Below are 12,728 nucleotides of genomic sequence, written 5' to 3' on the forward strand. Positions count from 1 at the left end.
AGTAGTGGTGGTGTTGTGCTGTGTGGTATTGTGCTACTCAGCCATAGCCACACACACTCTGTCTACCGGTGGACATAGATGTGAGTCGTCAGGGACCCCATGCTGGTTGCTAAGTTAGTTGTGGTTTGGCGTCTGAACCCCGAAGGATCCGTGACAACCATGGCGGATGACCTTTGTGAGATGGGATGCTTATACAGCGCATAGGTAGGTATGTGCTGATTTATGCAAGCAAGCAGAATGAGGCAAATCAATAAATTCGATACCAAGTTGATAGACAGTATCAAGTGGCTGGAATTTACCTACCTATCGATCAGGTCTACTGTATTGTTAGACTGTTTGTCTCAGTAGAGTTACAGTGGTTGTCAACCTTGTTTGTGCCATGTCATATTGGGCAATATGATCAACGTGGTGAGAGGTCGGAGGGAGGGGTAAGTTTGGTGTCGTTCTCATATTCTGATTGGAGACCCGACGATGATCGCTGCGACTAGGGGAATTTTGGCAGAAGGGCGCACCGAGATGGAGGGTTCTTTTATTCGAGAAGCTTGGTTGGCGTCAGGGATCATCCAAACAGCCATCACCGCCTCGTTTGTAGGGCGAAGAGGGAGGGAGTCGGTGAGGGCCAAAGCACGACAAATGTACAAATTACAGGGCATCTTTTAAAGTACTGTATTATAAATACCTATCCATAGGTTGATATCAAGTTTCAAATAAGTGAACCGGCTAATACAGTACCTAGGTAGGTAGGTACATACTTCGGCATATATACCGCAACCAACCCCAAAATAGACTGAATTGGACAAGCGCTCCTACCTAGACTATACCTTGATATAAGCATTGGACCCTCATGGATCCATGAGAAAGCAAAAGTCGACGTTCCCCTCTTTTCAACGGCTCCGTTCTAATGGTAGCTAGGTAGAGACTAAGCTCGAGTTGTAGTCTAGGTAGAGATAGAGAGCTCGGAGCTTTCTGTGGATGGAGAGAGACGATGGGTACATTGATTCAAGAGATTCCATCCTTTCCGATTCATTCATTATCTCATCACGACACGACACGGCAGCTCGGGTTGTGTCACGCTTTATGGGCATGTAACTGTTACTTGGAGACAGTTCCTTAATCAAGGTACAGACAGACAGACAGACAGACAGACAGTACCTACCTACCTACTACTTAGCGATCTACTTAACCTGGCAAAGTAGCATTCGCCTTATCTTACCTCGCTCGTCTTATTTCCCATCGCTCTATAATTACGCCATCTCCCCATCTCCTCTACCAACACTTGACCCATCCTCTTAACCTCTCCTCTCCTCTCCTTTCTTTTCCTTGTTGATTAGTCCGTCTTTGACCAATGCTTCTTTTCTTGAGCCCTGTTATTTCACATTTCTGTGTCTAAGACTTGTCTACTCGGCCTCTCTCTGCACTTACATGGCTCTCCACTTATCTTTCCGCTTCTTCCGTGCTATACCATCACATTGATTCCCTCACTGGACTCATAACAAATCTTCATCTTCTCTTCAGTCCCTTCAATCACTCACAATGTGCTACTCCAACCTCGGGACTCTGGTCTGCCAAGCCTGCGGTCGCCGTGTGGGCGAACAACCCGTGGGGACTTCACCATGCATCGCTATCTGCGGCAAATACGTCTCGCGCGTCACTGGCGAGGTGGTCAGCGGTGAATGCGGCGTCTGCAGCGAGGCAAAAGAGCACAGAACCCAGCTTACCACGAGGCTCAACCGGGCATTTAGCAAATGACGCACTGGGCTACAGCTGCAAGGTACCTCACCTTGCTATGATGTAGAATGGCAGGTAAGCTCCCGTCTGCTTACACTCCTTGATGTAAATGGTCCCCGTACTGATGTGCCCAGGCTCTATAAAGCAGAGTTGAGGGAAATGGCCGGGCTTGGAACTCGGCTGTCACAACATGATTATACCCGTTCGGAAGCCGACACTTCTGCAACAAGGCCGTGCTGCCCATTGGTTTCCTCTTATCCCATTACTTTTCACTTTTTACGACTTATGCTCTCACGAATTTCATGGCGGCGTTCACGGTATATGCTCACTTTCGTTCTTGGCTTACGGCTTAGATGGGGCATGGAGGAGAGGTCTGTGAGTTTAGCGATGGAACAACTCTGCACCACTGGCTACTATACCCAAGAATTCTGTTGTTCAATGAGTCCCTGACAGTGAATGGATGTTTTTGTTTAGCATGTGCCACGCGACACGACATCGTGTGGAGTCTTGGTCATGGGACTTCATGCAAAACGACGGTGTACAACCGGCTAATGTGATAAGTAGTGCGCACTACCCATATAGAGTACCGGTAGTTTGATCGTTGATCGTTGACCGAGGTTCGAGGATTGTACATTCGATCTCCCAAGCATTGAAATTAATCAGCTGAAACTTGCGTTTCTAACCTATCAGTCTATAATATAACATAATCCTTCAGATCTAGTCTATTCTAATAATAAATATGAGAATAAAGTTATAGTTCAGCACGTGGCGTCGGACCAATACCTACAATATTGCCTATAGACCAACAAGTCCTCGTACGAATGCTGCTGCAGGTGGTATCGAAGTAAATAGAACAGTGATTGTTCCAAAAAGGCTCATAGACAAACTCGACAAAGCTGCAGCTCGAGGGTCTGTTCGTAGCAAGACGGACGTTGCGATGGCGCTCGAGTTAACGCCCAGTGTCACTCCACGAGTCACATAATCATCCTCGGGAACTCGCAGCCAACGTAATATCCTTGCTCCAAGCACGGCACCCAGAATTCCACTGATGATAGCCAAGGCAGCTGCTGTGTTGACATCGCCACCGAGATTCACAGTCGCGGGGACGGCGAGCGCGAGAGTCAAGCTGCGTGAAGCAAATGCGAGACTGCGAGCTGCCGAGATGCCGCATGCGTAACACAAAGGCGGGTATGCGAGTAGCGAGCCTATACTGATAGCAATGTTCGGCATGACAATGGAGACAAAATGCGTGCGAAGCTCACGACGGTACTGAAACATGGGCAAAGCGAGGGCCACAATGCTGGCGTCGAGAAGAGTACCAAAGACATCGCCCGCACCAGGAAGAAGATCTTGCTTCTGTGTTGCATTGCGCCATAGCTCTATGTACTTTTCGCCAGTACGATATGCGTAAAGTGTTGACGTTAAACTGTCACCGCGGATTGCTGCGAGTGCCCATACAACGAGCACTGTTGTAAGAGACGATACAAGGACTGGATGAAGGTACTGCTTCCATTTGGATGGTATGGCCATCGCACCAAACCATGCCAAAATGTTGACAGCCAGATGAACAGGCATGGCATAACCGGTTGAATAGTAAAGGGGAATACCTATGAAGAAGAACAGCCCCATGAACGTTGCCACATCGATGTTTGCTGATATTCGCGCTGCCCACAACTCGGCCTTGGGGGGCGGTAAGGGAATCTGTGTCAGAACAGTAGGCGGATTGAGAGCTTCAACCGCGTTCTCTGGAGCGTTGCCGTTCGCATGGTGATGCTCTTGGAGTCTTAACTGTGGTGGAGTCTGAGGGCGGGATGGCGCTACCGAGGCTGGCTCCGAATTCGGCGCTGATACAGACACAAGAGGTACCTGCGAATCAGCACGAGAAACACTCGTACGACGTGAGACTCCAGGAGTCTGAATCTCACCTATCGGAATGTCTGGAGTTTGACGACCGAGTTCTTCGGCGCGCTGAGACTTGGACTGTCTTGAAGCACCAAGGGCGAGTTGAAGAGTACGGGTGATCCAGGCTGCCAAAGCCATCATGACAAAGAATCCGATGACTGTGAAGCTTAGAAAAAGTCCTGCCTATTACTTTAGGTTGATGACTTACTGAATATTGCAATGATGATCATGACTTCAGTAATCCCAATTGGAGGACTCAAAGGCAGAAGGACGAAAGATGGTGTGAAAAAGACACCCATCCACCGAAGTGACCAGCCAGCCTAAACAAGTAAGAATAGAGAACATCAGCAGTTTTATAAGTACCAACTTACAGGCACGTCGATGACATTGATCAACTTCCTTGTCTTATGAGTCCCCAATAATGACTCACTGGCGATAAGAGCACAGAAGAGTAACATCATACAAGTGACAGAAGCAGGAAACGCAACATCAAACTTGTGAAATAGTGAATCAATTCCAAAGCAGACAGCGAGTATCACTGTAAGTCCCAATGGTACATAGAACCAAGCGCGCACGAGTTTTGAGCTGTTGTTCTTGGCAGCCTAGATCGACAGTTAGTGAGTGTGTTCTCTTGAAGAATCCTGAATTTACCAGCTTGATGGCCTGGGCCAATTGTACAAAATCGCCAGACTCTACTGCCATATCGCAGGTATGAGAATTATCATGCCTGAACGAGGGAGCGTATACAGTTAGCTGGCCAAGTACCGAATGCCCAATTACCCTGGTCATGTGAGTTAGTCTCGGTGATCCATCCATCATCAACTAACAAGATAGGCAATGATAAGGACCATTAAAGTTGACGGCTCGATAAATAAAATGCATATAGAAAATCAAGTTTTGCCTCTTATTTGTTATTTGACCCTTGTATCACAGAATCGTGACTTACCTTAGGTAGGTACCTACCTACCTACCTACCTACCTACCTTGGTAAGAAGCCATCATGAGAATCAGCCACGGACTTGACCTCCCGTTGTCAGGGGAAAGAGCAGTTGATAATGCATCTCCTCAGAATATACGGCAGGAGCGACTCCTACATCGTCAAAGGCACAGCATGCTGCCTTTCAATCACGGAAATGCTTTAACCAACTACACTTCAATCTCTCGTTTCACCTGATTTCACAATTCCGACCTTAGTTCTCACCTGATTATTCCATCATATCTCCTTTTATCAATCTTTTTATAAAGTACGGGATGTTCAAGTCGGCCCGACACTGATCAGATGAATTCTTCTCCTCCTGCAGAGAACCTATGTCCGACCAAGGAAGACTCGAATGCAACTAATACGTATCTTACACCTGGTTATGGGATAAGTCGAAGACGCCGTCGCGCGTCGAGATATCGAAACACTCCAAAGATACTTCAAAAACAGCTTGAATGTGGCTCCGAAGATATAGACGTCGCGTTGCATGGGCCATCTTTCAACTGGATGAACCAGGAGCAAGCAATGCAGTCTTGTCCCGAGCTGGGCTGTGAGCATGGCCATTCGTGGGTGAGCATCCATACTTGACTACCGTCTGTGCAACACCAGGTTAAAACAGTTATGCAGCATTCAGCACCAGCTTCAAGAGACCCTCGCAACAGTCCTTACCAAAACAGTCCTCTGTCTCAACCGTCAACTCCGACAAGTTTGCTGCATCGGCTTGATGGTCGCCTTCGGCAAGCATATTAGGAATCTCCATTTGGATCAAGTCGATCGATATCGGTTTCTTCACTTGACGACTCAGCAGACGATTCCAGATCTCAAGCTGGTAGAGCGCGCAGACGAAGGGCACGCGACTCGGAAGCCAATCGAAATTGCGGCAACTCATCAGCCGATAATTCAGTCTCGGTACCGATCATGTCGGCTCCGGTAGCTCACGAAGGTACTCGCCAGTTGGCTGTAGCGGGTGTGGTCTTGGGGGCTTTGGAGCTCGAGCGGTTGAGCCTCATGGCGAGACTAGACGAAGACAAACACATGTTCAGATCTAGATCCAAGTCCAAGTCCAAGCAGAAGCAAAAGTTAGAGACAGAAGAGGCATAACGTCGAGGCGGCAGGGGAGATTTCCTATCCGAGCCGACTTGGTCTGCAACTCTTGCCAATCATTGGATGAGACATGAATATCTTCTTTCATTGGGTACGTAGCATAAGTCAGTTATCGGTATTCATTATGACACCCCGAATTAATTATCGGCAAGATTGTCTATGGACCCGAAACCTCCCCAATCAGGGTAATGTTTCTCATGCATTCAAGTGTCACTCGCGCACACTTGCTCCACTCGATGATAGTTGAAGTGTCGTTTGCTGCCTCGGTTCCGGTGTCAAAAGCTGGGGTTTTAGTGACTGGAGGGGTCCTGGACGGCTCCGGTTGGCGTCGGATGACTTCATCTAGTGGACTTCAATTGCCGGCGCCCTTTAACCAGTCAACTTAAGCCCGAATTGCTTCATCTTTAATAACTGCTGGAACCCCCCTCGAGATCCTGGCTCATATCAAAACGAGTCTTCCTGCCTAGATCATTCAAACAAAATGTTCCGCCCTATCCTCCGACAATGCGCTCGAAGAGCCGCCACCACTCCTCTGCGGCCATGCGCCACACGAACGTTTGCCTCGGCGTCAGGCCCCAGCTTCAATTGGGAGGATCCCTTGGCTTCTAATAACCTCTTGACCGAGGAGGAACGGGCGATTGGAGAGACCGCTGAGAGATACTGCCAGGATCAATTACTGCCCCGCGTGCTCGGTGAGAGGTCTCAAACTTGATATCCACAAGCACAACACTAATATACGTGTCTTAGAGGCCTACCGCAACGAATCCTACGACCCCAAGATTCTCGAGGAGATGGGGGAGCTCGGTCTATTGGGCGCTACGATCGAGGGTTATGACTGTGCAGGCGTTTCTTCCGTCGCTAGCGGTTTAATCACAAGAGCTGTGGAAAGGGTTGACAGCGGCTACCGATCCGGCATGTCCGTTCAGTCTTCTTTGGTAATGGGCGGTATCTTTGAGCACGGCTCTGCTGAGCAGAAGGAGAAGTTTCTCCCCCAAATGGCCAAGGGGAAACTACTCGGTGCTTTTGGCTTGACGGAACCCAATCACGGCAGTGACCCTGGAAGCATGGAGACAGTGGCCAAGCCGCATCCAACCAAGAAGGGCTACTACTCTCTGAGTGGTGCCAAGACATGGATCACCAACAGTCCTATCGCGGATGTTTTGATGGTGTGGGCAAAGCTACAGGAAACTGGCAAGATTCGTGGCTTCCTGGTAGAACGCAAGGACTGCCCACCAGGTACTCTCGAAACACCAGTCATCAAGGACAAGAACGGTCTTCGCGCTTCTATCACGGGTATGATTCAACTCGACAACTGCCCCGTCCCGGAAAACAACATGTTCCCTGAAGTTGAAGGTCTCAGGGGCCCCTTCAGCTGCTTGAACAATGCTCGATATGGCATTGCGCTGGGTGTCATGGGTGCCTTGGAGGACTGCATTGCTCGCGCCCGAACATATTCTCTGGAGCGAAAGCAGTTCAAGAACAACCCCATTGCCAAGTACCAGCTTGTCCAGAAGAAGCTTGCCGACGCAGCAACAGATGCTGCCTATGGCACACTTGCAGCCATCCAGGTTGGACGTCTCAAGGATGAGGGCAAGGCAACACCCGAGATGATTAGCATGGTGAAGCGACAGAACTGCGATACTGCTCTGCGAAACGCACGATTCCTTCAGGAAATCTTTGGAGGAAATGCGGCGAGCGATGAGTACATGATCGGTCGTCATGTGGCGAACCTGTTTGTGACGCAGACATACGAGGGACAGAGCGATATTCACAGTAAGTCTAATTATTCATTTGACATCTTAACAATTGCTTACAAAACTCTCACCTTGCAGGTCTTATTCTTGGACGGGCCATTACTGGCATTCAGGCTTTTGTATAGAATGAGAAAATGATTGGTAAGGAGGCGAACATAGATAAAGAGCTGCTGAGGTGCATACCCGTATTATAGATGCTTTGAAACTAAAACATGACGGCAAACATATACTATCCCCACGAATCTTGATCGCAATGATTCTCAAACAAACTGTTAAAGGAGCAACGTAGGATCAGGATAGCTGCATTAAAAAAACAGTGCTTATGCATGCACTACGGTACTAGCTGACATGGATGTTACGCCTTTCTCCTTTATTCTGACCTCCATTGTTTGGTGTCAAATACCCACTTGGTTGGTTCGTAATTATTAAAGAGAAATCCTCGATCCTCGCCGCGACTCAAAATCAGTGACGTCGTTGGAGACATGCCATCATGCCCCTTGGAGCTTGCAAACCGTTGCGACAAACCGGCGATGCCGTTCGGACGTCTGTATCCGCGTCCGCATCCGCATCCGCATCCGCATCCGGGCCCAGCCTCGGGGGGCAATATGATATCGGACGCAGGAACAAACAGACTATTACTTCTCTGCATAAGAATATCTACTTGAGATACTTTTCTTTCTTTCCAATAAAAACCCAATATTTGTTTTAATATGTAGCTTCTACGTAAAATGGTTTTGTAGAATATTTATTATCTACCATGTAATAGAAGTCTTGTGTCCAAGTCTCCATTGTTTCCCCTCAGCCCAGGCACTGGAGGCTTAAAATATGCGCTTTGTTTCTTACAGTACCGTCGTCCATGTAAATACAGTAAAGACAGCACAAGACTAAAAGGTTTGACTAGCAATCTGAATCATGAGTCAAAAAATAGCGGAATCATATAGAATCCATGGCAAAGAGTATGGTTCTCGCCGACCTCGGCCGCCACTTGGAGACAGCCCGTATTACACATAGTTCAAAGTCTTCTCAACTCACTGCCGTTGAGGTTGAACCTGGCCGCTCCTTGCCTAGGTTTCGCGTAAATGCTGTCTAATCCTCTTGTAATAGTAAATAAGCATTGAACAGTGCCAGCCGTCGAAGCCGGGGGAAGGATATGGTGTCGCCCAGGAGAAAAATCAAGCCAAGCCCACTACGTCCTGCTGCTGCTACGGTGCCCTCCACTGTTATCAAGGCCCAACGTAAAAATCTGTAGCCAGCTGTTAGTGCTCGGGTACCACTAAACACTGATTCGCTCACAACCTAAAAAATCAGTGGCGGTGTCCCCCATCTCAGCGGGCTGAGGCCCAGATGTGGCCCAGTCAGAGCATTCAAGCGCCTGGCAAAACCTGACTTTTCTGGCTGCCAGAATCCAGCCAGTCTACGAATACCAGGCAGCCAGGGCAGGTGCCAGCGCAGCCACTCACTCTTTCCCACAGTCCCCTCCCCCTCCACTCCTGCCTGTTCCTCCCACTTCTCAGGTTTCCTACCTGCCCGACCCCGTTTGAACGAACCATCTTCCTCCAAATCCCGCCTCTTCTACTCTTTCAGCCTCGACTGAATTTCTTTACGCTTACACATTCGATAACCCGGCAAACCTCCTTTCATCAACAAATAAATACACACTCGCCTCCTGTTTTGTTACATCTCAGGACGATCTCTCTCACCGTTCTTGTGCGTCCTTTCAAATCCTATCCTATTCTATCTCGACCGCTCGTCTTGACAACCCCTCGACTAACGTCTTATTTCAACCCTAGAACGACCGCGATACCTCGCAACACACACTTTAGATACCCCTTTCATACATCACAAAATGGCTCTGAAGCGCATCAACAAGGAGCTGACTGATCTCGGCCGGTAAGTTCGCTCTCGTATAACTTCTTGAGGGTTCAAACGGGAAGCCCAAGACGTCAGGTGGGGGTAACTTGGTAAGCGGGGTCCGAAGTGACGACCTGCGATATCATGCCAAAAACCCTCTGGCTCTGAAGCTCTCACGAACAATTCACTTTCAATATGAATCCGCGCTGACTTGCTTTTGCAGAGACCCTCCTTCATCCTGCTCTGCCGGCCCCGTTGGCGAGGATCTGGTAGGCATCACCCCTCCCCCACACCGATAAGCCTCTGGCTGCCCAAGTCGTCATGACTGCGGGAAGCCTCCGTTCTGCAAAGAACTGCACACGAAGTTGAACCACGCAACTAACTTTTATGAATAGTTTCACTGGCAAGCTACGATTATGGGACCTGTAAGTTTCTCTGCCCGACAGGTTATGAGGATACATTATCTAGCAATCTGGCTGGCTCATGGGCGTGGCGAAGCCCTCAGCCGCATGCCGGTGCATCCGTATCCTCAGCCTTATTCTCAACCAGCAAATGAAATGAAGGGCATTCTGGCTAACTATAATTTTCAGTCTGACTCCCCGTACTCTGGTGGTGTCTTCTTCCTCGCGATTCACTTCCCTACTGATTACCCATTCAAGCCTCCCAAGGTCAACTTCACTACCCGCATTTACCACCCCAACATCAACTCCAACGGCAGCATCTGCTTGGACATTCTCCGTGACCAGTGGAGCCCTGCTTTGACTATCTCTAAAGGTATTTTTTTTTTACTCCGAGAACCCTTCTGGTTAACGGAATGCTAATATGTCAACTAGTTCTTCTGTCTATCTGCTCGATGCTAACGGATCCCAACCCTGACGACCCTCTGGTCCCCGAGATCGCCCATGTCTACAAGACTGACAGACCCAAATACGAGGCCACAGCCCGCGAGTGGACTCGAAAGTACGCCATTTAGATGACGACATGAATGAAGGCGATTAGACCTGGGGTCGATTTGTTTTTCCCATCATGAGCGACGTGAAACGATCGAGTGGAAGCTTCGCATGGTGTTGCGATATGGCTTAAGTCCGCGTGACCTAGAAGGGTGTTTTGCCTGTATCGGGGCTTTAACTGCGGTTGAAGGAACAGCAAGCGACGCTGAAGGGAGGAAACACACCAGACAAACAGACTAGTTATTAAGGGATATCGTGCAGCTGGATTTTAGGTTTGCATTGACGATGTGTTTTTGGCATCCAGAAACAGGCAGCGTATACAATTTGTCTCTTTAACCAGTAACACCCTTCTCATGAATGTCTCGTGACAAAGTCGAATCCCAATGATATTCTGTATACGTATTTGATGTAAGCACGAACAATAACCAAATGGAGCCACGAAACGCCAATAAGTGGTCACTCAAGTAAGAGTGCTACTACGTCATATAGAAGAAGGCTGGCGCTTATGGTGAACGGGTATAAGGCGCTGACACGGCCGAGCTTCATAAAAACATAGAAAACATGAAGCACGCTACTAGTTAGGGACCTGAAGTTTGGTATCTGATATGTCTCAAGATACGGTATGGAGATGATGATGTTTGTAGAGACCTTTGGGAAGAAGGAGAAGGCACGTGTATAAGATATAGAATAAGAAAGGCAAGTTGCTGATATTATCGTGTCTTGGCGAGTAATTAGTCAAGCTTATGATCTGTGATAGCGAGACGATGTGAGGTTATCCACATAGACAGCGACAGTGCCGAAATGGTACATGTCTCGGGTGAGGGACTGAAACATAATGAGACAAAGCTGCAACGGGACTGCCATGGGCCACATATTTGTTCATGATGTTTCCAAACGTCAGGGAAGATGAGTTTGAGGTTACGAAGGTCTGTTGTGGCTTTGGAAACAATTAAGGATCGGAGAATTTTTGGATCTTGTTTGGATGTGAGACGGGAGGTCATCTTGACTTTTCGCTATCGCCGTCATCTGTTGCAAATATGTTGTTGATGTAGAGTACGAAACGCAGGCAATGCGAGTGCACGATCTAGATGTAGAGGTCAAACTTGTTAATTACAACGTGAAGGAAATCTGTTGGTATCCATGGTATGCACATGCACTAGCAAGGATATCAGTTGTCAAGCAAGGCTTTGTATAATGGGTAATGAAGATATTTAAGTTAAGCCCTTGCTTCTCGATCCCGCGTAGATGATCAAGCTTGTCAGAAAATAGATTAATTAAATAATCACTGCCCTACGGACGTATGGATACATACATACATACATACATACATACATACATTATCTCTGAATAGTTACGTGCCTCGCTGGTCGTGCCACTCATGGGCCGAGATTTCAAAGCGCAGCCCCCACTGTCGATACGACGTAGCAGGGAGAACCAGGTCTTGTCAAACCTGTAACACCGGGGTTTCAGACCGCAACAGTTACAGACCAGACCAGATGTGGCCAGGCGCTGATGATAGCCAATCAATGATGGTAGTGAGGGAAACGACTCATGCCATCTTTTGCTGGCCATGGGACGATGAGTTTACTTTAGTTTATCAAGAGTTGTTGAATTTTGAAATTTGACTGGATAGAGGAACCTTTTAACCTCCAAATTGTATGACTGTATGTAGGTATGTATTGTTGGAGGTGATGATCTCTCTCTCATGGTAGCCCCCTGATCTGATGCAGTCATGACCTCGAATCCTTGATTGAACCATGTCTGACACAGAGCAACTCCTTAAATGGCGTGTTTTTCTGGTTGAATTCGAGCCTCATGAGGAAGAAAAGAGTTCTTACAGCCTCTCGCTAGAAGTCTTTAGGTGCATGCCAAGCGCAAACCCCGGACATTGGTTGTCTGTGCCTGGTATCAAGTCCGCCCACCAAACTCCGTTTTTTTTTGTGCCTAGTAGTCTATCCGTACTCCATACACATACACCCAAAGGGATATTCCGTACAAAGCAGTAATAAGATCATACTATTGCAGCTAAGACCCCTTGAACAGGCGAAAACGGGTTTGACTGACTTGCACTTAGTTCTAAGAACCCTTGCCTCTCTGCATTTGCCTCTTTTCTCCTCCCCCTCTTACTCCCTCTCTCTCATTCATTCTTTTTCTTTACTTGGGCTGTGGTGATATCCATCTATGTTTCTTTAATCTTCAGGCTCTAGACACCATCATTTCTTCGCTTCTTGTTCATACTCTTGAGAAAAACATTTTATCGTCCGATCGGAATCTATTCATCTACTCACCTGTTCAGCTGGTTCTGAATATCGACACAATCGCTTGGAATTTATTATAGTTGGACGAGGCTAGGAAGAGGAGGCTCAATATTCGACGCATCACAATAAGACTTTACGGAAAGAAAAAAGAAAATAGGAGGAACCCGATTCTGAATCGATTGGATCAAGTGGTTGATTTAAT

At 47.9% G+C, this 12,728-nt stretch overlaps 4 protein-coding genes across 4 annotated transcripts; 3 read left to right on the forward strand and 1 right to left on the reverse strand.

Moving 5' to 3' along the window:
- Nucleotides 1-2,523: 2,523 nt before the first annotated feature.
- B0J16DRAFT_356766 (LrgB-like family-domain-containing protein) lies at nt 2,524-4,332 on the reverse strand (the record flags this gene model as incomplete). Its single annotated transcript, XM_046129496.1, has 4 exons — nt 2,524-3,788; nt 3,839-3,950; nt 4,002-4,232; nt 4,282-4,332. 4 exons carry the CDS (start codon nt 4,330-4,332, stop codon nt 2,524-2,526), a joined length of 1,659 nt encoding a protein of 552 aa, XP_045981426.1.
- A 195-nt stretch (nt 4,333-4,527) lies between these two features.
- Nucleotides 4,528-5,258, forward strand: B0J16DRAFT_345095 (uncharacterized protein). The gene has a single exon (XM_046128228.1). The coding sequence runs from the start codon at nt 4,910-4,912 to the stop codon at nt 5,195-5,197; it is 288 nt and encodes a 95-aa protein (XP_045981427.1). The 5' UTR covers nt 4,528-4,909; the 3' UTR covers nt 5,198-5,258.
- Nucleotides 5,259-6,055: 797 nt separating this feature from the next.
- Nucleotides 6,056-7,715, forward strand: B0J16DRAFT_159007 (acyl-CoA dehydrogenase/oxidase). The gene is made up of 3 exons (XM_046122176.1): nt 6,056-6,405; nt 6,461-7,486; nt 7,546-7,715. Exons 1-3 carry the CDS (start codon nt 6,195-6,197, stop codon nt 7,590-7,592), a joined length of 1,284 nt encoding a protein of 427 aa, XP_045981428.1. The 5' UTR covers nt 6,056-6,194; the 3' UTR covers nt 7,593-7,715.
- Nucleotides 7,716-8,926: 1,211 nt separating this feature from the next.
- On the forward strand, nt 8,927-10,614 carry B0J16DRAFT_345100 (ubiquitin-conjugating enzyme/RWD-like protein). The gene is made up of 6 exons (XM_046128230.1): nt 8,927-9,174; nt 9,258-9,357; nt 9,542-9,587; nt 9,714-9,743; nt 9,909-10,092; nt 10,152-10,614. The coding sequence occupies exons 2-6, from the start codon at nt 9,314-9,316 to the stop codon at nt 10,289-10,291; spliced, it is 444 nt and encodes a 147-aa protein (XP_045981429.1). The 5' UTR covers nt 8,927-9,174; nt 9,258-9,313; the 3' UTR covers nt 10,292-10,614.
- The last annotated feature ends 2,114 nt before the right edge of the window (nt 10,615-12,728 follow it).

Source organism: Fusarium flagelliforme (genome assembly GCF_020744385.1).
Source record: "Fusarium flagelliforme strain FIESC 12 MPI-CAGE-AA-0113 chromosome Unknown B0J16scaffold_5, whole genome shotgun sequence".
NCBI lineage: Eukaryota > Fungi > Ascomycota > Sordariomycetes > Hypocreales > Nectriaceae > Fusarium > Fusarium flagelliforme.